General features: G+C 35.9%; 5 protein-coding genes across 8 annotated transcripts; 4 read left to right on the top strand and 1 right to left on the bottom strand.

Annotated features, from left to right (window-relative positions):
- The first annotated feature begins 2,524 nt into the window (after positions 1–2,524).
- Positions 2,525–6,981, top strand: TBL35 (TRICHOME BIREFRINGENCE-LIKE 35). 4 transcript variants are annotated; one of them, XM_086580373.1, is made up of 7 exons: positions 2,525–2,792; positions 4,048–4,120; positions 4,242–4,505; positions 4,628–4,799; positions 4,972–5,168; positions 5,260–5,412; positions 6,385–6,981. In XM_086580373.1, exons 1-7 carry the CDS (start codon positions 2,597–2,599, stop codon positions 6,716–6,718), a joined length of 1,389 nt encoding a protein of 462 aa, XP_086436499.1. In that variant the 5' UTR covers positions 2,525–2,596; the 3' UTR covers positions 6,719–6,981. The 4 variants fall into 4 exon arrangements, with proteins under 4 accessions (XP_086436499.1, XP_086436500.1, XP_086436502.1 ...); XM_086580374.1 differs by lacking the exon at positions 4,048–4,120 and having other exon boundaries at positions 2,527–2,792; positions 4,238–4,505; XM_086580376.1 differs by lacking the exon at positions 4,048–4,120 and having other exon boundaries at positions 2,538–2,792.
- Positions 6,982–9,832: 2,851 nt separating this feature from the next.
- LOC147483515 (uncharacterized) lies at positions 9,833–11,813 on the top strand. Its single transcript, XM_086579583.1, has 4 exons — positions 9,833–10,577; positions 10,714–10,793; positions 10,912–11,117; positions 11,564–11,813. The coding sequence occupies exons 1-4, from the start codon at positions 9,833–9,835 to the stop codon at positions 11,811–11,813; spliced, it is 1,281 nt and encodes a 426-aa protein (XP_086435709.1).
- Positions 11,814–15,476: 3,663 nt separating this feature from the next.
- Positions 15,477–18,278, bottom strand: LOC147483514 (uncharacterized). The gene is made up of 7 exons (XM_086579582.1): positions 18,117–18,278; positions 16,931–17,696; positions 16,706–16,846; positions 16,067–16,590; positions 15,891–15,975; positions 15,699–15,779; positions 15,477–15,617 (listed from the first exon to the last, which is right to left on the bottom strand). The coding sequence occupies exons 1-7, from the start codon at positions 18,149–18,151 to the stop codon at positions 15,477–15,479; spliced, it is 1,773 nt and encodes a 590-aa protein (XP_086435708.1). The 5' UTR covers positions 18,152–18,278.
- A 3,028-nt stretch (positions 18,279–21,306) lies between these two features.
- On the top strand, positions 21,307–22,098 carry LOC147483513 (uncharacterized). The gene has a single exon (XM_086579581.1). The coding sequence runs from the start codon at positions 21,307–21,309 to the stop codon at positions 22,096–22,098; it is 792 nt and encodes a 263-aa protein (XP_086435707.1).
- Positions 22,099–22,188: 90 nt separating this feature from the next.
- LOC147483512 (uncharacterized) lies at positions 22,189–23,538 on the top strand. The gene has a single exon (XM_086579580.1). It carries the CDS (start codon positions 22,189–22,191, stop codon positions 23,536–23,538), a length of 1,350 nt encoding a protein of 449 aa, XP_086435706.1.
- Positions 23,539–27,200: the final 3,662 nt, after the last annotated feature.

The raw sequence follows: 27,200 nt of genomic DNA, 5'->3' as shown, positions 1-27,200 counted from the left end.
GAGTATGTAATAGTTACAATTTTTGGAAGCTAATCCCATATTTGGAGATTTTTCTTTATAGAATTCGACAAAGAATCACATCCAATCACACAAAACAATAAATTAAACCATTTCGTTGGTCTATCACACAAACCATAGACTGACACAACAACAATAAAATTACATTACACTTAGGGAGCCATCGATTATCTTTTATTTTTTATATATTGGTTTCTAGTTAAATAGTTAATTTCTCTGGCCTGTTGCTATTGCACAGATTGTAACTCCTTTAAACACCAATATGATGAGTATCAAAAGAATTTACGAAGCTCATCCTCATTAATTTGGCAAGATTTGTTTATAAGGCGAACATATAATATAATTAAACACAGGTATCTTTATAACAAACTTGGTCTGTACAAGCACATCTCACTGTCAGTATTTGTGTGTTGTTGTTTTAGATAGGTACATACCATTCTCGCTTACTATGCTTTCGGTCGGTGTCCTTAATTAATTAAGATAGCCATACTTGTACAATTGTACTATTTTCAGGTCAGTTAATTACGACAGCATTTGCACATCTTTCCAATCCAGGTAAACACATGAGCACCATAATCTATTTTATTCAATTTGGTACTCCAATGGTTAAACTAAATAAACCGTAAGAACACCTTCCCCACAAATAAATGGTTTTTTATGGTGAAAAAGTGCCAAAATAGCAATGTAGGAATTGGGGTTTCGGTGTAATTAAGAAGGTTTCACCAAAAAGACCCAAAACATTAAACTGCAGTGCTAAAGAAGAAAGACAAATCTATGCATTCATAACATGTTTACATTGTGAGACATGCATGCTTGCATCTCTTTAACCTTGTAAAGTATATATGTAGACTTCACTTTTAATGTGTCACTTTGTGAAACTATAAGTGGAGTTCTCCACGTAAATTTATTTTGTTTTCCACACCCTATCATCAACCTTCAGTTTACCTTATATGTGTCAACTCATAGTTCACTTCGTTCAATCATTTGGCTTACTTTGGATATAAATTGCAATCCTATAAGTAAATGGATATAAATTGCAATCTGGCCCGTTATAACCTTTTGTTAAACTTGCATGCCATTACTTAGCATGAAGTTAAAAAAAAAAAAAAGGTAGATGAATCAAAATAAAATAGGCCGGTAAATAGAGATTCAGTGAAAACGAATCAGTAGGTAAATCGACGGATAGAGAGAGGAAGAAGCGTAGTTTATTTGTTTGGGATTTCTAACTGCTAAACCAAGCATGCCTCCAAAAGGAGTGTAAAGAAGACGATATAGGAATAAATGATTTTAAATGTAGGCTAGAGTTAGAAAAAAGTTCGATTTTTCCTATGGAAAGAATTAATAGTGATTCATTTTTAGTGGAGACTATCAAAAAATGCTTCCGATTCTTTGTCCCCTTATTCGGTATCTTTCATGTTTTCTCTATGTTTTTTTTTTTTTTTTTGCAAAGTGATTTTTCGAAATTAGCCACATGACGCTGACCACTCTAAAATCACTCTAAAAAATAAAGCCAAAATGGTATTTTACTACTTTAAAGAGAATGGTTCAATGAACAGTAGACTTTCCCAATTATATCGCTACCCGGTTCCAATTATTACGATTATGGTCAAAAAAACATTTTGTAATAACATATGTTAGGGAGGGGTAAAACTGTCATGTTAAATTTAGATGTTTCTCCCTGATTTTACGACATTGCCCTTAGTTTTACAAACATTTGCGATATTACCACTGACCGAAAGTTAGATTTATGTACTGCCCAACCCAAACCAACTGACCGCCTTTCCCTATTTTATGATATTACCCTCCGTCTTACAAACATTTGCGATATTACCACGGACAGAAAATTATATTTTTGTGTTATCCGGGGCAAAGCAACTGACCACACACGTGGTGTAGACACGTGCCAGGAAACTAGTATCTATAATATATATCTAAGGACAATGCCCCTTTTAACAATGAATCCGGAAATAAAATAGGAATACTGCTTAGTTATTAATTTTTAGTTTTGGCAAGTTTTACTTTAGCCATCCTATTTATCTTATATTTTTTTGTAACTTGCAATAGTGTTTTGAAAACTTTGGAGATGGTTAGTAATATATTTTATTTTTTATCCTAAATTGTAGTGAGTAAAAAAATGACATGGACATTCATAGAGAGCTCCAAAAGGGATTGCTGGAGATGATGTTTTATTAGTAAAATAAAAAAGGTGATTCTAAAATGTAAAATGTAAAATGTAAAATGTAAAATGAAGAGCCGATTCTAAAATTTGGGGGCTGTTTAGCATTTCAGTAATAGAATACTAGACTCCACGTAATCTTATTAGTTTATGGAAGTAAGAAAGATATAGGAAGTACAATTTTTGGGGTCCATAATTAGATGGATCATAAAGGAGAGATTAATATGATTCAAACTACTAGTGGGCCAAATAACAGCTGGAAAACACAACGTGGCATTTCAATAACACAAAGACATCAAAACTCTTGATGTACAAAAACACAGTCAACTGTGAGTCTGTCACTACGTATGCCTTTTGTCTGAAAAATCAAATCCAATTTTTGAGCTCTCTACTCAAAATCTGATGATGCAGAGATGGGGCAGAAGGAAACCAAGTCATTACCCACTTCTTGCACTTGTCTTCTCTCTTTTCATTCTACTTTCAATTCTATATAATGAACACTACATTCAACAAATCCATGAACATAAACAAGTTTCCATTACTCAACAATATGTTTCTCCAAACATTTCCAGTAATAACAAGCCAAAGAGAATTCCAGGTTAGTTGGTCCATTGACTCTATAGCATATAAGTAGTTGTACTTATATTCAGTTTAGTTGTTTACTGGTTTTACTGCAACTAGATTAGTTGGACAGTTTAATCTGTTTGGTTTTGCTAAGTTTTAATTAAAGTTAACCTCTTTAAGATTAATGGCTATTATAATTGTTACATTTTTCGCAATGCTAGCTATATGCAGGATTTCAGATTGCACATGACCAAACTGAATTCAAATCCCTAATGAGAGAGCGTTAACTAACTTATGTAACAACAAATGTTAAAACAAAATGCTTGAAAATTTGTAGTAGGCAAAGACTCCTATTTATCCCTATCCAAAATAGTTTGCAACTTAAGCTCAAGTTGGGGAAAAATAAAACAAAATACCATAATCTACATGCGTAGAACACCTAGATAAGTAATTGGCAGCTTGATTTCCTTCTCTGAATGTGTGCATGAATGTAGTGAAATAAAATAATCATTTCTGGCTGTTGATAGCAGCTACAATGTTGGAGCAGTGCCAAAGGTGTTGACTCAGGACAATTCAAAATGTTTACTGCCCTCATAGAACTGACTGCAAGCCTTTTAACACCCAGTCTGCCTGCTCCCAAGTCAGCTGATTCTGTAGCTTTAAGTTATAGGAAGAGAACTGACTTGCTTTTGGAATTACTACAGTATGTAGGCCAGATGGACCTCTCCTTCACTCCTTAGTAGACCACCCAGTCCACGTATATGCTCACTAACAGAACCATCTGAAGTACAGTATGACCAGGGCATGGCTTACTCCACTTACACCAGTTTTCTGCCTTTGTATTGAAAGTTAGGTTTAGCCCCAGTTTAGTTGCTAATTAAGCTTATCAGTTCATAGTTGTCAAAGACTTCTGCAAGCTTTTCTGGAAGTAAAGCTCGAATTCCTGCAGTAATTTTGTTACCACTACTTGGGAAGATCTGGTTACATTCTCAAGTCTTCTCCTGTTTCTCTCCCCCCATATGGCATGCACAACAGCACACGCTATAGCTCCACTCACCTCTGAATAATCCGAGTTGTTTCTGCAGTGCCTAAAGACCTTGTACCGTACTATTGAGCATCAGTATCAAGTATATCACCTGTCAGACCAATAAGACTTCGAAATGGCTTCCAAACTTGTTTTGGAAGCAACATTAAAGAAAAAAGTGTTTTGAGTTTTCATTTGAGTGATTACATAGGCAAAACTTGGACTGAGTAAGTACTTTTTTTGTGTATGGGCCTATCTTGTGTAGGGATGCTACCTGAAAATAGTTTCTATATTGTAAATGAATGGTCAGGTATAGAATACATCCCCACACCACCTGAGTAAGTATTTTTTTGTGTATCAGCCTATCTTTTTTGAGCTTAATTTGATTTTTGTAGGACCAAGGGGTTGTTACAGACTGATGTTTTTTTTTTCCTTTGTTTCTTTGATTTTTCTAGCCAGTTTGGATAGATTCACTACATGCACTTCCACTAGAATGTATGGTGGTCAGAAAGGTATTTCACCAGATAATCAACTGAGGAGTGGTATTTCGGAGAAGTGTGACATGTTTTCTGGGGAATGGATATTTGACAACACTTCATATCCACTCTACAATGAATCGGATTGCCCATATATGTCTGATCAGTTAGCATGCCGGAAGCATGGGAGGACAGATTTAGGCTACTGGAACTGGAGATGGCAACCTAATGACTGCAATCTGAAGAGGTATCACTTACACTGTAGAACTGCTTCCGCCCTTTTTGCTCGTGTCTTTCGGTCTCATGCAAGATTTCCTACCTTATATGTGCTATGGTTTGACAGGTCAAATATTTTTTTGTGTCTTTTAGGTGGAATGCAACTGAGATGTGGGAAAAATTGAGAGGCAAGAGGCTAATGTTTGTGGGAGATTCACTTAACAGGGGTCAGTGGATATCCATGGTCTGTTTGTTACAGTCTGTAATTCCGGCTGACAAGAGATCCATGTCGCCTAATGCCGCACTTACCATTTTTAGGGCAGAGGTAGGGATTTTTTTTGTTGTTCTTCGTCTTAATCTCTGGAAATTATAATGTAGCTGGTGCTCAATAGTAATTATCAGTCATCTGTACTGAGAATGAAAAATACCCCTTTTCAATGAGATACATCATAAACAGCCATTTGATTCGAATGTGTATCTGAATGTATGTGATATAGGAATACAATGCTACTGTTGAATTCTACTGGGCGCCGCTCCTTGTTGAGTCAAATTCCGATGATCCAGTAAACCACAGATTGGATGATCGTATAATACGCCCGGATTCAGTAGGCAGGCATGCATCCCAGTGGGAGAATGCTGACATACTAATATTCAACACATATTTGTGGTGGAGACAAGGCCCTATCAAGCTGCTGTGAGTGGATTTTTTACCCTGATATGTTGTTTACTCAAATGAAATAGCGGTAGCCTAAATATAATGTAAAATCCATGTATACATGTTGCAGATGGACTAAAGAAGAAAATGGGATTTGTGAAGAGCTAGATGGGATTGGAGCCATGGAGTTGGCAATGGAATCTTGGGCAAATTGGGTGGCCTCCAAAGTTGATCCCGTAAAGAAACGTGTCTTCTTTGTTACCATGTCCCCTACTCATCTCTGGTATGTTATTTATCATTTTATTTTATTTTCATTTTTATTTCTACTGCAGAGCTTCTTTTCTTGTACTATTGGAGAAAATATTTAGTGGTTGTTTATAAATTAGATGCTATACAACTATTCCTTTAGTGGTAATTAACACAGTTGAAGTGCACTGTGAGAGCCTTTGTGGCATCAGAACACTTACACTACTAGATTAACTGCTGTCACTGTGCACCACTGCACTTGAATGTCAAAACTCAATAGAGTCTGATACCTCCTCCCAAAGTTAGGCAGTTCCAGACCATAATCTCCTGTCTTAACAGTTTTCTGATAAAATGGAAACTTCGGCGTTTGTATTTTCAAATAGTGGCAGTGGAAGACACATCTGCGTATTTTGTTTTTGACCGAAATGAAAAGGATATAGATTAAAATTTCTTTCTTGCATTCAAATCAGGGCGAGTAGGAATTGTCCTTCAAATTGTTTTCAACTGATATTAGGAGTTCTTTGTTTCACTATGAGGCCAAGGTTTCTATTTAATCGACAATAGGAACTTATTGTACTGTCATCAATTTAGAGTTGCTCAACAAATGTTTCAGTCAAGATTTGAGGGTGTAATGGAGGCCAGTCCTTGGATTGGCTAGACATTGTAGACTGTTAATAGTCTTCAGTTGGGTTAATGTCAGTAGTGATCAATAACAATATACAAGGTGTGCTCTAGGCTTTGTGTCATTGCTGTTGGCACGACGGTTGAGACTTCTGGGAAGCCTCTTCCTCTATTATTATTCCATTTGGTATACTATTACTAATTATGGGCACTTTGCCTTTGGGTTTAATCGATCTACATAACAATTAATACATTTAGCCTGAACTCTAAGCCCTCTTTTTCTTGCATTTTTCTTTTTCGAATATTCCCATTTAAGTGAAGTCTAGGCTTTCCACTGAGAAGTAGGAGTGTAAGAAGAAAACTTTAGAAGTTGACCTTTTATCTGCAGGAGCCGTGAATGGGAACCAGGAACTGAAGGAAACTGCTATCACGAGAAGACCCCTATTAAAAGGTACGGTTACTGGGGAAGTGGATCGGACTTACCAACAATGCGAATGGTGGAGAAGGTGCTATCCGGAGTGAGCTCCAAGGTTTATGTTCTCAACATCACTCAGCTCTCTGAATATCGGAAAGATGGACATCCTTCAGTCTACCGGAAGTTTTGGGAGACCTTGAGCTCGCAGCAGTTGTCCAACCCGTCAAGTTACTCCGACTGTATACATTGGTGCTTGCCAGGTGTGCCGGATGTATGGAACGAACTACTATTCCATTTTTTGCAGTGAAATTAAAAGTTTTCTTATTTATCAAAAAGCAAGCAGTCTTTCTTCATTTTTCTATTTCAGGCGAATGTAAAAATGCATACTTAAGGCACTGAGCATATTGAAGCAAGCTAATGAGTGTACAAACCATAGTACAAAATATCGCGATATCTATTGAGATTTCAGTAATGGATACAAAAATATCGCAATATGTGTAGAGATATATTAGACTGCAAATATCGATAATATTTGGTGGTATTTTGAGATATATTGTGATATTTTGGGGATATTTTGTGTAGGTTGACAATTTTATTTAGCATTTATTATTATATTTCAAATAAATACAAAAGATATATTGTGATATAATAAGAAATATATATAATATCTACAATATTTATTGATATTTTGGATATATCTACGATATTTGTATGTGAAACAATATAAGATATTTCTAAAGAGAATGATATATCAACGATACATATCAAGAAATTGAGTATTGATAAATATCTATATTCCGATATTTTGTACTATTAGATTTTGCCCATGCCGTATGGCACTCCTCCCCTGACAAAAGCCCAATCCATATAGCTGTGATTTTAAAAAAATTGCAATTGAAGCCCAGTTCTATGAAAGCCCAGTAGAAGCCCATCCAAATTGCAACCAAATTTAGTTCCAAAAAAAACCAGCCACACTTGTTAACCACTATTAGCACACTTCCCATTAAGACCATTAGCACTCTTGGATGCTCCACGTCATAAACAAAAGCCAAAAGATTCAAAGATTAGGGATTGGGGTGGTTGGTTGGACACCACCAATTCTTTGTTATATAGACTAGTATATAATCCGTGCCCATGACACTGTTTCAAATTAAGCAAAAAATCCAACCAGCCGAATGATAAAAGCCCAGTCCACAAAGCAACCATTGTTCACCAAATCAACAATGATCCATACTCTTTCAAATTAACATTGTAAACTGTCACATAGCCGTCGGATGGGCTTTATAGGCTCCACACCAAGCGTTTTTATTAGATAGAAAATGGTACAAGCTATAGACAAAACAGTCTTTTGTTGGTACCACACATCACACACACGGACACATCACAATTCACACATAGATTCCAAATAATTTTTTTTCTGGTGATCTGGATGGATAACAGCACATTTCTTCCATACAAAAACTGGCCAAAAGGTATCCAGGTCAAATAAGTAGTACTATACTGTGCAGAATGTAACTACAGATAACTAGTTAAGTCGTACTTCCAAATTCGAAGAATTGAACAAGGACTAGTGTACAATCAGATGAGATGCTCACAAAGACTATCCTGAAGCCTATTTTTTGGCTCCGGATACACATAAATGGGCTCAAGCCAATTTCACGTTTAATTAGGCTGTTGATGCAATGTATTTGAATTTTAAACTCAAAAAGAAAAGACGATGTATTTGAATATTTCTACAAGCTAGAAATTATTCTACACTCTCTGTTTGGTCCTTTCATGAGTTTATCGAGATACTATGTGTGATAACTTTAAACCCCTGAAGAAGAAAGTTGTTGATCAGTCAGACGTCCAATTTAGAACGAGTGTTATAGTCTCTGAAATTTCTTCTCCTGGGTAAATCGGATCTTGAAAACTCGAAAGAAAAACTAGTCAGTTCATTTTAACATGCCAGATGCACCAAGCCACCAACAACATATTCCTAAATTTACCAAAAAAAAAATGCCCGTCCTAAATAAATACTAAAATACTAAAAAAATTTAACTTTAGAAAACATGCAACGACGCGGCATTATGTAATCAGCTAGAAGAAACATTACATTTAGGTAGGGCTGTTCTTGGTCTGGTTTTTACCGGGTATTATAGAAATCGTAGATCGAACCGATATAATCGATTTTCTAAAAGTCTAAATGAAACCGAACTGAACTTGAACAAAAACCAAGATAAAACCGAACTGCATTCGATTTGGTTGTCGGTTTGGGACTTGCCATTTGGGCATTCTATTATAATATGGACATATATGGATCACCAGCCAAGTGAATTTTAATAAATATATTGAATATATAGTATTGATGCCAATTTAAGCATGTTGACAAGTTATAATGCTAATCACAAGAATCAAGTATTTAAGTGCTCAATAACATTAACTATTTAGCCAAAATATATATATATAGTGATAAAAAAAAAAATTTATATATATATATATATATATATATATATATATATATAGCACTCCAGTTCGGTTCGGTTAACCGAATTCTCAAACCGAAAAACAAACCTAACCAGTCTGTTTTGCCTTTTACAAGAAATTGGGCTACAGAGCTGCTTTAAAAATAATATTAGTTTTAAAGACCTGGAAATATTATTTTTGGGTTTTAATACCTTATTGGACTTTTTGCATTACTAAAAGTCGTTATTTTTAAAATGTTTTCAAATTGGGGTTACGACTTTCGAGACCACCACCGAAACTTTATTTTTCAAACTTTTACGTCTTCTCTTTTACCCCTTTAACTGTTTTTGATAGAAACAAAAAGAAAAAAAAACTACTTCACAGTTTGTTTAATTCATATTCTTCACTTAAATTCATTCTTTTTATTTCTAATTTTTTTTTCCACAATCTCAGTGTTCATAAATTCTGTCAAACTACGATATTAATAAGGTCAGACTCTTTTCTCATTTTAAAATGCATCATATTGTTATTTCACTCATATTTCATATATGTGCATATTGTGTTAAAATGGAATTGTTTTGAATTGTTAATTCACTCATATTTCATACAAACATAATAATAACGTTTTTTTTTTCTGCAGTTGAAATGGAAAATACTGATACACATACAATTCAAAAGGATGATCATGTTTTTTCTTTGTGATATCATATCTCATGATACACTTGCTATCGTATTGGGTTGGATTCTACGCTTAAGCACTAAAAGCAAACATATATGATAAATGGAGAGATGTTACCCCATTGGCTTGTAAGCTTTATTTTATTCAAGATGAGAAAAAGTCTTCAATTGATAATTGATTGAGTTACAATCATTAGCTTTATTTCTTTGTGCAAAAGGAATTTCCTCCTTTAAGATTTTTGTTGGTTTGGATGACTCAATTCAAAATTTGATTTGTGATGAGGTTGAGAATTGTAGCATGTTATTTGCACCAACTCCGGAAGTATGCAAGCCTTTGAAATCTAGTTTGTGGGCAACATTGATTACTGGGGTTGGACAAAGGTTTTCTGGTGGTGCGGTTGAATTTAGGAATATTTTATTGAAATATTGCAATGAGAATGGATTTGTTTACAAGCTGAAAAAGAATAACCCTTATTTAGTGACGGCAGTTTGTGGTAACTATATGGAGATGGGGTGTCCTTGGAGAATTCGTGCAACTGCGAGGTTTAAGATTACCCAATTATTTGAAATTACTAAAATGGAACCTAATCATACATGTGGTGCTGGTTTTAAGGATTCCTTGAATCCTAGGATGACGAGTCAACTTGTGAAGAGTGTTGTTCTTGATCAAGTGAAGGACAACCCGCTGTTGAAACCCAAAGACATAATAAAAGAATTCAAAAGAGATTATGGATTGGATTTGACTTATTATTATGCGTACACAGGTAAAGAATTGGCTATGAAGGAGGTATATGGAGATGATGCTTTTTCTTATACACTGTTGGAATGGTATACTGATGCTTTACAGAGAACCAACCCTGGTAGTCATATTCAGTTGGAGTTGGACAAGAATACATGCCAGTTTGTGAGACTTTTTATATCATTTGAGGCATGTATTCATGGGTTTAATTATTGCCGTCCTATGGTCTGCTTGGATGACACTTTTTTGAAAGCAAAATACAAGGGTTGTTTGTTATCGGCAACATCGAAAAATACTGATCAAGGTATGTTCAAAATTCATTTTATAGATGTTTTAGTTAAATAGTATGTAATTTTGCTTTAATATTTGAGCATCATTTTTTTTTTTTTTTTTTTTTTTACTTAAATGATTGCTTCTAAGTATTCCAATTCTTAACTTAGGGATATTTCCATTGGCCTTTGCAATAGTAGTTTCAGAGGATGACGCAAATTGGGAGTGGTTTTTAGAGAATTTGAAGAAGGTTGTTTCACCTCAAAGGAGAATTACATTTTTTTTTTGATAGGCATCATGGGTTGGTTACATATATCCCAAAGGTTTTTCCTGACTCATACCATAGTTTCTGCCTTTGGCATCTAAAGAAAAATGTAGTATCAAAAGTCTCAAGCATGGATACAAGGCGTTCCTACATTGAGAAGTTGTTTACAGATTGTGCTTATGCTGCAACTCATGATGAATTTGTGAAAGCGATGGAGGTTTTGAGACTTGTTAGCAGTGGAGTTTATAATTATTTGAATGATGATGTTCCTTTTGAGAATTGGGCTAATGCATATTTTCCAGGAAATAGGTACTTATATCTATTATAGTAATTTGTTTTTATACTACTTAATCAATTAAGTATTGCTATTTGGATACATTTTAATATTCTACTATTTGATTTTGTTTCTTATTTTTTAATTATCTAATTTAATTATTTATTGGTAAAATTTTCTTTTTGAATAAGGTACGGAGATGTGTTCAATATTGCCAATGTTTCAATTCTTGGATAGTTCTTTGAACGATACATGCCGGTTACATCAATGGTTGATAAAATTCAGATTAAGATTATGGATATGATGTCTAAAAAATGTCGGGAAAAAATGTAGGGGATGGAGTTCTAAGCTGTGTCCTAAAATGGAGAAGTTGTTGGCTCAGAACATTACTGTAGGTCGGACATGGAAAGTCAAAATCATCTGATTTTGTGTTTGAAGTTCACTCTGAGCGGTCTCACTGTGTTGATTTGAGTTGTTTTAGGTGCAGTTGTAGACGTTGGCTTATTCAAGGGTTTCCTTGTGCGCATGCTTTACAATGCATTTTGCGGATTGGTGAAGATGTTTATAAGTTCTGTGATTCATATTTTTTAGTGAATGCATTTCGTGAGTCGTACTCACATGCCATTGAGCCGGTTCCTGATTACGAGAAGCCGCTAGAGGTGAATAAATGTGCTCATATTTTGCCCCCTGAAACTAGGAGAACTCCAGGTCGTAGAAGGAACAAAAAATAGAGAGTAAGGGTGTGAAAATTAGGAAGCTTCGCAAGTGCAGTAGGTGCAATCAAAAGGTTTATCATAATCGTGCTACTTGTCCTGTAGAAATATCTTAGTTAATTTATTAACATTTATGTATTATTTGTTCTATTTCTTTCAATATGGGATTTGTTATATCAATTTATTATTTGTTTCTTGTTTATGTTCATATACCTTAAGAAAATTGCGAGAGTTGTCAAATTTTGGTTACTCTTGACGATGTTAACTTTGAATTACGAATTATTTGCAACAATACCTGCATAGTGCATTTTAAAATGCAGTGCAAATATTGTAATTTTAGTCCGCATTTGGAGTAGGTTTCTAAAACATAATGGGCTTTTCGCCTATATTTTCTTTTTTTTTATCATCCTCTTCTTCCTGAAATCCTTCTTCCCTTTTGCAATTTTCATAGTGAAGTAAAGACATGCATAGCAGCAAATTCTTCTGGTGATTACTAACTTTGAAAACTTCCAACTTGTTCGATCACCACAACTTCAGTTGGGAGTTGCTGAAGTTGTCCTCACAATAAAACTTCCATATCATAAGGTCAAGGCAACGTCTGCATGTGGGAACAACACAAGCAATATAGCAGCCCTCACAAGTCATGAACTCTGTGCGGGATTCTTCAAATGTTGGTAACCACTTTAAAATTGCTAGAAACATTCAGAAGCTTTTGCAGCCAAGGCTTCCTGAGCATCATAGGTGGTCTCCTCCTTCAACTGATTACACAAACCATTCCTTAACTTGACAGATATGCAATGTTTCTGTAAATGGTGTTGAACGTTTACTTGTTTGCGACACTTGTGAGAAAGGAAACCACATAAGTTGCCTTCAGTTGCACAAGCAGGGGGTAGGCAACTGGAGCTGTTCTCAATGCTCGGTAGCAAGAAATGGGAAGTGTTTGCCACCTAAATATGGTAGTTGTTATGAGCATAGACCCTGCTTTTGACTGCATAGATTAGTGCATTTAGAAAGACAAAACATGGAGACTAACTTGAATTAGTTTCTCTTTTTTCCTTTCTCCAAAACCAAGCTTACATACAAATATACAAGCTCTTAAACCAAATGGATACATTTAGTTCTCTCTCATACACAGAGAACCATTAGCATAATGCTTCAAAAGAGTTTCATATTCTATTTATAGTAATGATGTTTTGACATCGTACTGAAAAAACAAACATTTGATATTATGTTCTTCTCCTTGTAATTATTACCTGATTGCAAAAAAATGAAGCAAATCCTATATAAACAATGACAAAGTCGCGGCAGATCAAAATGATTCCCTAGTATAATAGCAAAGTGTGTTTGTCATAAACATTGTTGTAGGAATCAAATTTTTAGTGGAACAATATACAATAATTCCAAAATTTCAAGTTCACATACATTATAAACTAAACTTGAAATCCAAAATCGAAACACTCAGTTTCAAGTGATTCATTCTTCCCTTCCAATCACCGCATTTTATTCAGGCTTTAAGCTCCAACTTCTTTTCTTGTCAGACAGGATCTTGTATGTCAACTTTGCACGAGCTTTTTGAATTTTTTCTCCACAATTGCTTGATGTGAATAAGAAGGCATTCTTTTTCTTATACGACCATTGCATGAACTTGCATACATAAATTGCACAGTCCACCCTGAAATCATAATTGATATTAGAGTCCTCATAATGAGTCAATAATTTATAGAAACTTTAACAGTATTGAGACTATGGGCATTGAATCGGCGAATCAATAGGCCACAGTTTTTTGCCTTCTTTACTATGATGTTTGTTAACCAACTCGATCACTTTATTTCTCTGTAAATTCAATCATTTAGTTAGACTAGGAAAGAATAACCAGTGTTATCAGACCCAGCCCGGCCCGGTGGTTTGACCCGGTGAACCGGCGACTCGGCCACTAAACCGGGTTGGGTCATATAGTAGATCGGTTAAGTAATTGACTCAATAGTAACCCGGTTAACTCGTCCGGTTTTTATGAAAACCGCTTAAACCCAGACGGTTTTGACCGAATTGCCGGGTCATTAATAGTGTCTGAAGTAAGAAAATTTAAATTTGTTTGATGAAGACTCGAACCTTGGGCGCCTAGAAAACTAAATAGTAACTCAACCGGTACACCAAAGCTAGCTGCTAATTTGTGTACAATATTGTAGATATAAACAACATTTAATAGGAAAATATCACTTTAATTCAAAAGTTTTGCATACACGGGATCGAACCTTGGGCATTTAGAAGTGAGTTGACCCTCAAGACCACTCAGACACTTAGTAAACTTGTGAAATAAATGTACAAATTATATATATAATATAATAGCCTAACCCACTGGTTGAACCAGTGACCCACTGGTTGAACCGGTGACCCAATGACCCAGTCCCTTTGCCGGGTCAGTATCCGGGCTGGGTCTGATAACACTGAGAATAACAAAGGCAGATTAACAATCAAGAAATTGGGAAATTGGGTCAGGGAGCCTCTTTTAGAAAAGTTTATTAACAATCAATTATAACCACCTATTTTGCATTTTTAAATGCATATTGCACAAATATAAACCACCAGCGTTAAAATACTAATGCATTTTAAAATGTATATGCATAATGATATGCATTTTTCGCAAAATGCATTTTATTATTTAGTAGTTTCGACCAACTATTATGAAATGCAATGAGTTGGTTTAGGGTTTAGTGTCTAGAGGTTTAGGGTTTATGCAATTAGGGTTTAGTGTCTATAGGTTTTTAGGGTTCAAGCTTAGGGTCTAGTTTATTGGGGTTTAAAGTTTATTATTAGGGTCTAATTTATAGTGAGTTAGGGTTTAGTGTGTAGAGGTTTAGGGTTTAGGCTTAGGGTCTAGTGTCGACAAGTTTAATTTGTGATACACTATATGCAATTTAAAATGCAAAGTCATTGTTAGCACTGTAGGTAAGGCAACAAAAATGAAATATGCAGAATGCAAGCCCCCTTATACATAAGGTGCCAGAACCAACATAGGTTTAAAGTACACCAAAAAAGAAATCCGTCAGATGAGAGTTTGTCAAGAGCTAGCATCTTTTATCGATCAACTGCTACTATACGCTGAGTAGATAAAGCACGGCTAAATACGTTTGTTTTCCACCGATGGAAAAATGAGACAAATGCAATGATCATTGCTCCCCTCCAAGTTTGTCCAATTTACTGAGATGCAACAATGGTTGGAGCAATCATCATGCCTATCTGTGAGAACGCCATGAAAGCCACAAGATATCGAACAGGATCTTCCATGGCACTCCAAAAGATTTTTTCATAAGGAATTTGTTCTTGAGATATCTTGTTCAATGCAGCAGGTCCTTGCATTGAATACTTAAGAAATTTCCTCAAAACACTCGGAATAACCAACCAAACCAACAATGTACTAGTTAAAGTCAAACCAACAGGCATAACAACATTTTTCTAGTGTGCCTCAAACTAGCAATGAAAGCCCAATGAAACAGTGTAAAGAGTTTGTTTGTCACTTCATATTGGTGTTTATATTATGAAATGCAAGTATTTGTGATGCATATAAAATCAAAGTCATACCATTGTTTCAGCATCTCTTATGTACTTGTTTGATCCACTTCTTGGCTTCATTGAATTGAAAAGGAGCCATTCCCAAGTATCCCAATCCAGTCTGAGTAGTGTCTAATGGTAGCCCTCTTTCGACTTAATGGTTTTCGGTGTGTTCATCGGAAAGAAACAGAATTCGACGTCATCATCAACTTCTTCCAAAACATCTTCTAGCATGATCTTCACATATTTTTCGTTCCCTTGAGCTACGAACGTCTGAAAAAGAAATTACATTTACTATATAAGAAAATGATTAACTCGGTTAATATATCATTTGGGATTTTTGAGAACCTTTACCTTACACATTGCTCCAAAGAATTTGCTCTTTGCATTGTTTGTGCCATTTTCTCTCAAATAGGAGGTGAACCAATCAATTATCTTATAAACCAAAAAAGTAATATGTTAATAAACGTGTGCAAATATTTTTAATTTAGATGTTATGTAAATTAGTTTTTAGAATAGATATTAAAATTCATTCACAAATATTACCTCGTCACTGATGAATCGATTAAACATTAGATCTTCAAGTAGGAATCCTTTAATGGTTAGATCATCGCTTGTCCATGCACTTGTGCTGCCAAATCAAATTTTGATAAAAAAAAAAAATCAAAAGTAGAAATATAACAAAGGGATTTAGATTAACCAAAAAATCAGATGGAAATTACCTTTTCATAGCTTGATTGAAGAAAGTTTTAACTACTAACTTTTGGTCGCCATTCAGATACCTCCACAGCGGGCTTTTACATACGGTTTTCAAATTTTCTTTTGATATATCTAGTACTGGTGTTTCATAATGATCAGCATCGATTATTCCTTTCCCTTTTCCATACTCGGTTATTGATTTTTTAGATTCCGAGCCAGAGTAAACATTGTCTGTGTGTTGTCGCTTTGTCGCTCTCTTAGACAATCTTATTTTCTCTTTCTCTACCAGATCATCACCCAAAAGGACTTTATCCATGTCTTCTCTTATGCTTAAATCATTTTCTGACTCATTTAATTTTTTTTTCAACTCCATATTTTCTGTTTGTGTCAATATGAGTTGTTCCAGCAGCACATGCTTCTCAAACTCCAGTTTTCCAATCGCAACCCTTAGTCGATATAACTCTCCACCTTCATTGTCTTCAATTGTTGCCTCTCCAATCAGTTTTTTCTCTTCGTCATTTAAGGCAAGTATACATTTTTCTGAAACCTGCAAATATTTGTATAATCAGTATAAAAACAAAATTGTATTTTGGTTACAATCACTAATCAATATACTAGCATAGCTAAGCCAAATATATATATTATATTACAAATTTGTTTACCTTGTTATTTGGCAAGTTCAGTAGCATCTCCTTGGATATTGCTTCAGTCATTTTTGTTAAGTTCCATCTTGCAACACGTGGATAGGTGATTGCATCTATTTGTAGTGGCTGAATTACTGATGTGTGCTCACACACCCAATACTACAGTGCGAAAAAATTATTATAAACAAATTAACAAGTAACCTAGGTATTATAGCTAGATTATTGTGATATAAATTTACTTACCAGAAGCTGCAAAACACATCCTGTAACCTTTGTAGGCTTTGAGCAATGGCTTCTTATTCTGCTCATTAAATCATGCTGGATTACAGAAGGCCAGCAGATGCCCTTAATGGTATCAAAATCATCAACGTGTTGGATAAATGAGCTTGCTAATGTCCCTGCAGCACTTGGGAAGAAGATGGTTGCAGCCATGTACATTATAACTAGTTTTACAAAATCTCCCAATGCGTACATATCGCGTCTAATTAATGAGTTCTTTATTGCATCCACCACAACATATTTCTGTAAGACTCCTTCCCCCTCAAAATTCCTCAAATAGAAATCACTCTTTGGCGCTTTGTATGTGTTCCTTGGGAAAACTTGTACCATTTTTCCTTTTAGTGGTAGCCCAAACGTTAATGCAATATCTTTCTCCGATAGTTTCAAGAGTTTATCACCAATTCTGAAGGCATCTTCCTTATAAGAGTATGTTCCTATAACAGAGATTATGCTGCTTGCTGTTTTGGTCACGATAGAGTCCCTATCGAATCTTTTTTCGTAGAACAACATGAAGAAACTCCCAAAAGGTGTACCTCTAAATAAGTACAAGTGGTGCTCATTGATTTTGTCCCGGATCCCATTGATTAAGTCGTATAGTCCCTTGAGATTGCATCGATATTCCTCAAATGAGCTACTTTCCGTATCTTCTTCAACTGGTTTTGGAATCTCCTTCTGAACTTTATGTTTTGGATCATCTTCAAAATCTGAGTCAGAGTTTTCCCCATATGCACTGCTAAAATGAAATACAAAATGAATTTGCATTTTGAAATGTATGACCAATGAAGTGATTTTACATTTTTAAATGTTGCCAGAGATTTCACATTTCAAAAAGTTGGCATACGCATTCCTAAAACAAATTGAAACCTTTATTTACTAATTACAATGTAAGTAATGCTTGTAAACAATTCAGTTCATTTTTTTTTTCACAATGACAGTTACTGCTAACCAATCAAATAAAAGTTTTATAAGGAAAGTGAGTGAAACATCTACGTTTTTTGAAAATGTTTTCGAAAATATAAATTCTGATTTTGGAAATAAATGAGAAATTAATGGAAGATGCTAATTGCTATATGTTGAATTCACTATTAATAAATTTCTATATATGAAAATATTAATATTTGTTAAAATTGGAAACAAATTTATTACATACCTTTGATCACGATTCGCAATTGACGTCTTCTTCATTTTTGATCTCTCACAAACTTAATTTTCTCGAGAATTTAAGGAACTACTGGGTAGTTAGTCGGTTTTGATCTCTCACAAACTGAGAATTTTGGTAAATTTTTGATTCAGTTTCTTTTTTTGTGTGAAAATCAAAAAAGAATTTCCCCACTACTGGGTAGTTAGTCTGTTTTGCTGGTTTACAAGTGAGGATATTTTCGTCTTTTCATGGTCAAATTGGGTAATAGGTGTCAGTTCCATATTGTGGTCAAATTGGGGTTTCAAATTCTAAAAAAGTTTAAGAGGAGTATTAGGACTACTAAATATTTATAACTAACTCTTCTAGACTAATTTTCTGTTTTGAGAACTGGTAATCGAACCAAGAAAGCCAAAAATCGTTAATTTCACATAGTTCAACTCGGTTTGGTTTTTCGGTTTCCCATTTTTTTAACAGCCCTATGTTTAGGGGTGTTTATGGGTCCTAGTTCTATTTTAGTGGTTCCTACCGGGTTCTGTTCTTTCGGTTATTTTTTCTTATATTTAGAAAACTCGGACCTATACATTTTTTCGGGTTATTTTTTCTATTTTTTCGATTCGGGTTTCGGTTCTTTCTTGGGTTATACATTTTTATTGCTAAAATTAAAATTTTAATTATATAACCAATATAAAAGTGAAAAAATTATTGATATGGGTACTGAACCATAGTGGATTTTACATTATGAGTATTGTATTATTTTTTTTGCAAAATAGGGTATCGTAGATTTGAAATATTGCTAAAATGAGTACCGTCTATGTATATTGTGAAATATGTATACGTATTTGATAATTTGGCATACATAATGTGTACACATTGCAACTCAGTCTCCACGTAAGTAGCGCATGCACCAAAATAAAGGCCTAAGCCCACAAGTTAACTAAAGCCCACTGATAACAAATCAAACCAGTCCAAACTTTATAACACTCAAACCGGCCCAACCCAACTAACTTTTAACCCGATCCAGATCAGATAAAACCGGATGCACCTTTCTAACTTGTTGTGGGGAGCACGGTATCCTCATCACCTTCATCTCTTCCAACAGCACAAAACCTCCACCGATCAGCCACCATCAAACACCAATCTTTATCCACCCTAATCCCATTGATTTTAATTCAAATAAAAAACCTTATAACTACGCCCCTTAATCTGGAATATGTGCCTCCTAATCGTTAATACACACAGTCAATTCCATAGCACGACATCCTATTACGCCTCCCAATCCGATATATGTGCCTCCCCATCGAAGATATGTTACGCCCCTTAATCTGGAATATGTGCCTCCTAATCGAAGATCTACTCCTTCTCCATCTGTTGTGCTTCATAATCAAAGATCTACTCATTTTCCATCTGTTGTACCTCATCGAAGATCTATTGCAGCTCCTAATAGGCTATCTGTTGTGCCTCCTAATCGAAAATTTACTACAGTTCCCACTAGGCTATCTGTTGTGCCTCATAATCGAAGATCCAATGCAGTTCCCACTAGGCTATCTGTTGTGCCTCCTAATCGAAGTTCTATTGCGGTTCCCAATATGTTATCTGTTGTGCCTCCCAGTCAAAGATCTATTGCACCTCCTAATCGGATATCTGTTACATAACGTATTCGAAGAGAAAAGGAAATGCAAGTGCCTCTAGATCACGATTAAATGACTATAACATAAAAAAATCGGAGACAAAGAGAAAAAGATGTTATGTCTGATTACATAGCAGATTCCTTTAAGAAGACGAGATCAACGTACGAAGTTGGGTCCTCTTCATCAATGTATGACATCTCTCACAAAGAAAACCAACCTCCAGTCACAAAAGATGTAACAATGCAAAGTTGTGAGGATAACACTATGTAAGTCAAGTGCTTAAATTCTCACTCTTATGTTAAGTTTCAACATACCGTAAAGCGTGATATATCATAGGTTTATTTTGCAGTGATCATGATATGACTGGATTTGACGAAAGTGAAGAAGAAATTTTTAATCCTCATAGAGGCCATGCGCTTCCAGTTCCAAATCGCCGTCACTTTCTGGGAAAGATGGATGTTCTTTGTCCATTTTGTTCGGCCCTTCATTGGAAAGATGAACAGTTATCGAAATCAAGGCGCAACCAACCTTTATTTGGAACTTGTTGTTTACAAGGAAAAGTTAAGTTACCGCTTCTTTCTCCACTGCCTACGGCACTTAAATCTTTATTCAAAAGATTTAATAAACGTGCAAGATTATTCCGTGAACAGATTCGGCAATACAACGTGTGTAATGCCTTTACCAGTCTTGGTTGCAAATTTAACAATCGTGTGTTACATGGAGGTGGTCCTACCTCATTCACTATTCATGGGGAGTTGCGGCACCAAATCGGTTCATTGTTGCCTGATCCGGGGATGGAACCTAAGTTTTCACAACTTTATATTTATGATCCCCCTAGCTGCTTTGGATCACCGCCACAATCGCAACCCAAATTTGTCAAGGGAAGTGTTGAAAATTGTACAAGAAACTCTTCTGCAAACCCACAAGTTTTGTGATATCTATAAGCAAGCATTTGAGGTTTTAACTGAAAATGCTTCTGAGAATAACAATGTTCCGGTCCATCTACACTATGATCCGCATTCGGATAGACGAAGGAACAATCTTCCGACAATTGATGAGATTGCAGTGATATTGCCTGGAGATGGGAGTAAGGTTGATGTCATGCGTGATATTGTACTTCGTTTGAGAGGAGGGCACGAGTTGGAATAGATAAGCGAATGTCATCCCGCTTATTTGCCTTGCATTATGTTCTTCTGTTTCCTTATGGGGATTTGGGTTGGTAACCTGATTTGAAGTTGTGGGACGTCAAGAGAAATGCTCCAAGCAATGCAAGACTCACTCAATTATTGTATTACGCCTACCGTTTGTTTGAACGACCTACAGAGTACTCATCCATCTTGTTAGGGTATAAATTGTTGCATTAATTTTTGGTTGATGCTTGGGCTGCATATGAACAGAACCGGCTGCGATACATTAGATTAAATCAAGACACTATCCGTTCGGATGTGTACAAGTGCTTGACATATGTTGCACTTGAGGGATTAAGTCCTGATCAAATTGGCCAACGGTTCATTTTTCCTTCCTCGCATGTTGGAAGTCCAAGGCACATGTACGAGATTTTTCATGATTCAATGGCTATCACCCGGCACTATAAGCACCCAGATATTTTTCTTACGGTGAGTGCAGACCCTAATTGGCAGGAAATTAAAGATGCGCTCAAGGAACACCAAACATCGACACTTCAACCTAAAATAGTTGTACATGTATTCGAGCTGAAACAAAAAGCAATTATGAAAGAAATCTTAAAGAATGATATCTTCAGTCGGGTGGTTGCATATGTCTATACCATTGAATTTCATAAGCGCGATCTTCCACACATGCATTGCCTTTTATTTCTTGCGCATGATGACAAGATCCAAAATAGTGAGCAAGTGGATAAATTTGTATGTGCTGAATTCCTAGACCCCGACACCCACCCTGCATTGTTTGAAACAGTGAAGAAGTGCATGGTTCATGGCCCCTGTGGTGATCGAGATCCGAGTGCTTCATGTATGGAAAATGGTCGATGCACTAAAGGCTATCCAAAAGAGTTTGTGGAGGAAGCAATTATGGATAAAAAAGGCTACTCCGTTTACCGAAGGCGTGACACTAGCAAGAAATATTTTGTGAAGAGGAAGAATAAAATGGTTAAAGTTGATAATGGAGATGTTGTTCCCTACAATGCATATCTGTCTGAAATGTTTGACTGCCATATCAATGTTGAAGTTTGTGCATCGTGTCAGGCTGTTAAATATATTAACAAGTACATCTACAAAGGCTATGACAAAGCAACAGTGGTGGCGGTAGGAACAAATGATAAGATTCAGCAATATATCGATGCAAGGTACATTGGACCAACAGAAGTTGCATGGCATCTATTTTAGAATCCAATGCATAAAGAGTTTCCAAGTGTCCAACGATTGGCGCTTCATTTGGAAGGTATGCATAGGGTTGTTTTCAATAGCAAAGAGCCCATGGATGCAATTCTTGCCCGAGCCAGAGACCAAACTTCAACACTGACAGCTTTCTTTAAGCATTGTGCTGAAGATCCAGATGCACGAGCATATACCTATCAAGAATTTTCACGACACTATGTTTTCCACAAAGACTCTCAAGAGTGGACTCCTAGGACTCAGGGACCTTCCATTGGTAGGATGTATTTTGCAAGCCGTAATGTCGGGGAGAGGTTTTATCTACGCTTGCTACTTACTGTTGTAAAAGGGCCTACCTCCTTTGCATATCTTTATAAAGTTGGTGATACCGTGTACAACACATATAAAGAAGCATGTATTGCCCGCGGGCTGTTGGAAGCTGATGATGAGTGGATACAATGCTTAGAAGAGGCAGCGATAATGAAAACTGGATATCAACTGCGGAGGTTATTTTGTGTAATTCTTTTGGAGTGTCATCCGTTACGACCAGATCTACTTTGGAGCAAATTTGCATTGAGTATATGTGATGATCTTGGACACTGGCTTCGAACAAAGCACAACATCCCAGATCCAACTGATGAGCAAATAACATATTATGGCTTATATCTGGTGGAACAAATCCTTTTAGAATCTAGGAAGACATTGGAAAATTTCCCGCCCATGCCAAAGCCAAAAGAGGATTGGAGCAAAATTGTTGGCAATAGGCTCATTTGGGAGCAACGCCAACTTCAGCATGAAGGCATAGGAGAAGAGGTTGCAGTTGATGTGAGTCGTCTTAATGACGAACAACTTCATGTTTATACTGTTGTGACTGATTCAGTATTTGGTGACAAGGGAAAACTTTTCTTTTTGAATGGAGCAGCTGGTACAGGGAAAACTTTTTTGTATAATACAATTGCAAAGGCCTGCCGTAGCATGGGTCTTATTGTCATCATGGTGGCATCATCGGGAATTGCATCTTTGTTATTGTCTGGTAGACGCACTGCTCATTCTACATTTAAGATTCCAATTGATGTGATGGATACCACTTTTTGCAGCTTCGCTAAACATTCCGACCTTGCTGACCTATTTAAAGAAACAAAACTAATTATTTGGGATGAGGTGCCCATGCAACATAGATACTGTGTTGAGGCTGTGGATAGAACACTTCAAGATATTTGCGGAAACAAGAAGATATTTGGTGGTATCACTACAGTTCTTGGTGGTAATTTTCGACAAACACTACCTATTATACCATTGGACCAGAGAGAGCAATTTGTTGGTGCATCACTACGGCGCTCTTTCCTTTTGAGTTATTTAGAAGTTTTGCACTTGGTACAGAACATACGGCTTGAAATGGCGAAGTCCGAGAATGTCAAATTTGCCGATTTTTTGTTGGAGGTGTGCTATTAATGCCTTCTAACTAGAATGTTTTTTCTCCATTAGTTCCATATATAAACGAACTATTTTAGAAACTAATGAATTCATTTTTTGCTTTGATTCATTTAGATTGGTTCGAATCCCAAAGAATGCGTACAATTGCCGAATGGAATACGCAAGTGTACCAATATCCAATAACTTATCTTCTATGTCTATCCCCAATTGGATGTTATGGACACACCGTCTCCAACTTTCTTAACCAATCATACTATTCTTGCTGCCCGTAATGATGATGTGAGTGCAATTAATGAGGTTGCACTAAATTTGTTCCCTGATGAAGCGCTCGAGTATTTGGCTTCAAATAAAATCATCAAAGATGATATTGATAATCCAAGTGGGGCTCACTATCCCACCGAGTTTCTGAACTCCCTCGACCCTTCTAGCTTACCACCTTTCAATCTCAAGTTAAAACCTGGATGCCCTATAATGTTGCTCAGGAACATAGCACCTAAAGATGGCCTTTGCAATGGGACATGACTTATGGTGCTTCAATGTGCGAGTAAAGACCTTCAAGCCAAAATTTTGACTGGAGAGAAAGTTGGAAATCCAGTACTTATCCCAAGAATATCTCTGGCTCCTTCAAATTCGGAGTTGCCTTTCAAACTATCAAGGCGACAATTTCCTGTTCAACTAGCTTATGCCATGACAATTAATAAGTCGTAAGGCCAGTCAGTGAAATATGTTGGCATTGATTTGAGGACACCGGTTTTCAGTCATGGACAACTCTATGTGGCCATGTCCAGATGTACTTCTTCAAAAAGAATATCTATTTTTCTTCCACCTAATGCTAGAAATTGTACCACAAATGTCGTATACCCAGAAATTCTTCTCTAAAGACATCGATACCAATGAGAAAAAGCGAGTAAGAAATTAAAGAATGCTACTTTTATTGGTTTATAAATTAAAGAATATGTTGTATCTATATATATGCTATGTAAGTTTTTTATTTTATTTTGAGAACCATCTCTTTTGTAAACAATATGCTAAATGTATCAAGTCTAAAAAAATCATGTGTATGTGGTTTGCTTTCAGGTACCAAGTTAAATTGCCAGAATTTTTCAGCGACATGATTGCAGTCATTGCTCCATGGCGTATTTATCCATATGGTAGCAGAATGGTGTGAACAATATGCATAGAGGGGAGAATGAGAGAAATGAGGAACTTGATCAATGGGCGTGGAGTATTTATTTTATTTTTCCCTTTCGTTACTAGAATTAGCCCTAGGTGAAAAAATATGCAAAGTCTTATTTAATGTTTAATGAGTTGTCTTTTAGATTTAGAAGTAATTTGTGTTATGTATAAATATGAAGTTATATATTTTGGTATGGTTGATCTAAGAGAATTGTATTATTTGATTTTCAGGTTATGAGAGGATTTAGGTTTTTGAAATGTTGAAAATATAAAGGAGACTCTGCTGGATTTATTTATTTTTTAAAAAAAAAAATGATGATGCTCTTAATTGAAAACTCTCTCCCCTTATTTTTCTCATTCTCATTCTGATATGTATTGAATTAATGAATGTGTAAGGATATGTGTAATGAGTTGGTTTGTGAGAAATGAAATGCATAGAATTGCAATAATTAAGCTCACTTGAGTATGTGTATGAAATGATTACGAAGTATAAAACTGTTGGAAATGGTTATATCATCGATCCAATACTACCACCAATGCTACCATAGAGATGGTCTCTTGGGGTGTTGTTCAAAAACAATGTGTCTAGAGTGCCGACTGGCACGGGCATTCACTAGTTTGCAACAATATGAAGAGATAAAAGACAACTTCATATAACTAGACCAGATCCTTTTGGTACTTTAGTTTTTAGGTTTGATGTCGTCCTTGCTTAATCTTGAAGACTCAAAACTGGTTTCTATTTCTCAAAATTTATATTGATTATATGTAGAAAGAACATCCTACTAGTGATGATGGAGCACAGACTGGGATGTATGAACAAGTTTTGAAGAAAAATATTTTGTGGGGTTGTATTGGATCGTTTGAACCAGTTTTTGTCAAGAAGTATCCAGATACTTCAAAGAAGAAATTTGGTAAGTTGTTTTCATTATATATGTTATGTTTTTGTTTGTCATAAATTCCTTTCCTTTTTATCGTGTTCGATCTGTTTACTTATTGAAGTATTTGGAGTGTAATTACGCTTGAGGAAACCTTCTGATTTTCTCAAAAGTATCCCTTTTGCTGGTAAGTCTATTTCAAATAAAAGAAACTTGGGCGTTAAATCTTTCTTTGGATATGGGTCTGCCCATTCCCCAACCATCATCAACCATAATACAACAATAACAAAATCATATAGAATGATTGATTGGGTTGCTGATGTTGCTTGAAGTTCGTTCTGTTGCTAAAGTTAGCTCCTTTCTAATTGATTGGGTTGCTGATGTTGGTGTTAATACTAATGGAGTGATTGCATGTGAATTTTTTTTCGTGGGTTGTGACAGTCTTTCAAGATCTTTCATCTACAGCCGTGGGTTATTGTTTTTTGGGTGGGTAGCTTCTAGCAGGTGGTCTGTTGATGCTAAATACCAGCTGAATTGACACAGTTTCTATGGAGAGCTTGCGACGATTTTCTTCCTATTTCCAGAATCTTCTACTTCAAATTTCTGGCAAAGTTCAATGGAGTTCAGTACCTAGTGGTTAGTGCTCGGTTAGTGGGGTCCAATGAATCTGTGTTCTTTGCTTTGAATTTGATTTGGGTAGTGATGGTGGTTGAAATTGGCCAAAGTTGTTGTTGATCGGTTGTTTATTTTTCGGTCTAGTAAATTGAAATTTTTGCTAAAGCTTCTGCATTCGAGACTTTCCAGGATGTACGGATTGATTTTGACATAGGTGGTTATGGCTTTGGATAGAATTTCATGCAGTTCATCAATTGGTATTTCATTCAGAGTGTTCATAAACATGTGCATATCAGCAATTCCTTCAGGAGCCATGAGTGTCATATGCTGGAATTGTCGGGGTATGGGTCTGCCCTCGACAATTCATACTCTCAAAGACCATATTAGCAGAAGCAGACCGTTATGTGTGTTTTTATGTGAAATTATGTCCACTGTTGCCAAGTCAAAATTACTGATTTCTCAGCTAGGAAGAGGATGGAAGTATTTTGTTGTTCCCCCTCTAGGTAGATCAGGAGGGTTATGGATGTTATGGGATCCGACTCTAAATGTTGATGTTTTATTTCACGATCGTGGATCATCCACTTGCAAATTAACGAAGATTCTTCTACTTGGTTCTTGAGTGGGATTTATGGAAATGCTAAAGCTTCGCTCGAAAGTACCAAAGCGGACCACTTTCCTTTGCTTACTCCTCCAAATTTGCCATGGTTATGTATGGGCGACTTCAACGATATCTTGCATCGTGAGGAAAAGAGAGGTGGTAACTCTATGGGTAATCAAGAATCTAAACATTTCATGGAAATGGTTAATATTTGTGGTCTGGTTTTAATGGTCCAATTTATACTTGGTGTAATAATCAACAGGGGAGGAATAGGGTTCTCAAAAAGATTGATAGATTCCTTGTTAATGCCCAATGGAGAGTTCTTCATCTGAATGCTAAAGTTTTTCACAAACCAAACCTGGAGTCTGATCATAAAATCCTTCTCTTACATCTCAACTCAGCTCAATCAAAACTTA

Source organism: Coptis chinensis, chromosome 8 (assembly GCF_015680905.1).
Source record: "Coptis chinensis isolate HL-2020 chromosome 8, ASM1568090v1, whole genome shotgun sequence".
Classification (NCBI taxonomy): Eukaryota; Viridiplantae; Streptophyta; class Magnoliopsida; order Ranunculales; family Ranunculaceae; genus Coptis; species Coptis chinensis.
The sequence above is the reverse complement of the archived record's forward strand: the minus strand, read 5'-3'. Positions and strand labels throughout refer to the sequence as shown.

Bases quoted from the DNA above. Each gene is read 5' to 3' on its own strand.
- TBL35 (XM_086580373.1), top strand. From the start codon at position 2,597: ATGATGCAGAGATGGGGCAGAAGGAAACCAAGTCATTACCCACTTCTT. The intron at 4,506-4,627 runs GTATCACTTACA...TGTGTCTTTTAG, and splicing joins AATGACTGCAATCTGAAGAG to GTGGAATGCAACTGAGATGT. The intron at 5,169-5,259 runs GTGAGTGGATTT...TACATGTTGCAG, and splicing joins CAAGGCCCTATCAAGCTGCT to ATGGACTAAAGAAGAAAATG.
- LOC147483515 (XM_086579583.1), top strand. From the start codon at position 9,833: ATGTTATTTGCACCAACTCCGGAAGTATGCAAGCCTTTGAAATCTAGT. The intron at 10,578-10,713 runs GTATGTTCAAAA...TTCTTAACTTAG, and splicing joins ATCGAAAAATACTGATCAAG to GGATATTTCCATTGGCCTTT. The intron at 10,794-10,911 runs GTTGTTTCACCT...TGGCATCTAAAG, and splicing joins TTTTAGAGAATTTGAAGAAG to AAAAATGTAGTATCAAAAGT.
- LOC147483514 (XM_086579582.1), bottom strand. From the start codon at position 18,151: ATGAAGAAGACGTCAATTGCGAATCGTGATCAAAG. The intron at 17,697-18,116 runs GTATGTAATAAA...TCATTTTAGCAG, and splicing joins ATTGCGAATCGTGATCAAAG to TGCATATGGGGAAAACTCTG. The intron at 16,847-16,930 runs GTAAGTAAATTT...TTCGCACTGTAG, and splicing joins GATGTGTTTTGCAGCTTCTG to TATTGGGTGTGTGAGCACAC.
- LOC147483513 (XM_086579581.1), top strand. From the start codon at position 21,307: ATGGCTATCACCCGGCACTATAAGCACCCAGATATTTTTCTTACGGTG.
- LOC147483512 (XM_086579580.1), top strand. From the start codon at position 22,189: ATGGATGCAATTCTTGCCCGAGCCAGAGACCAAACTTCAACACTGACA.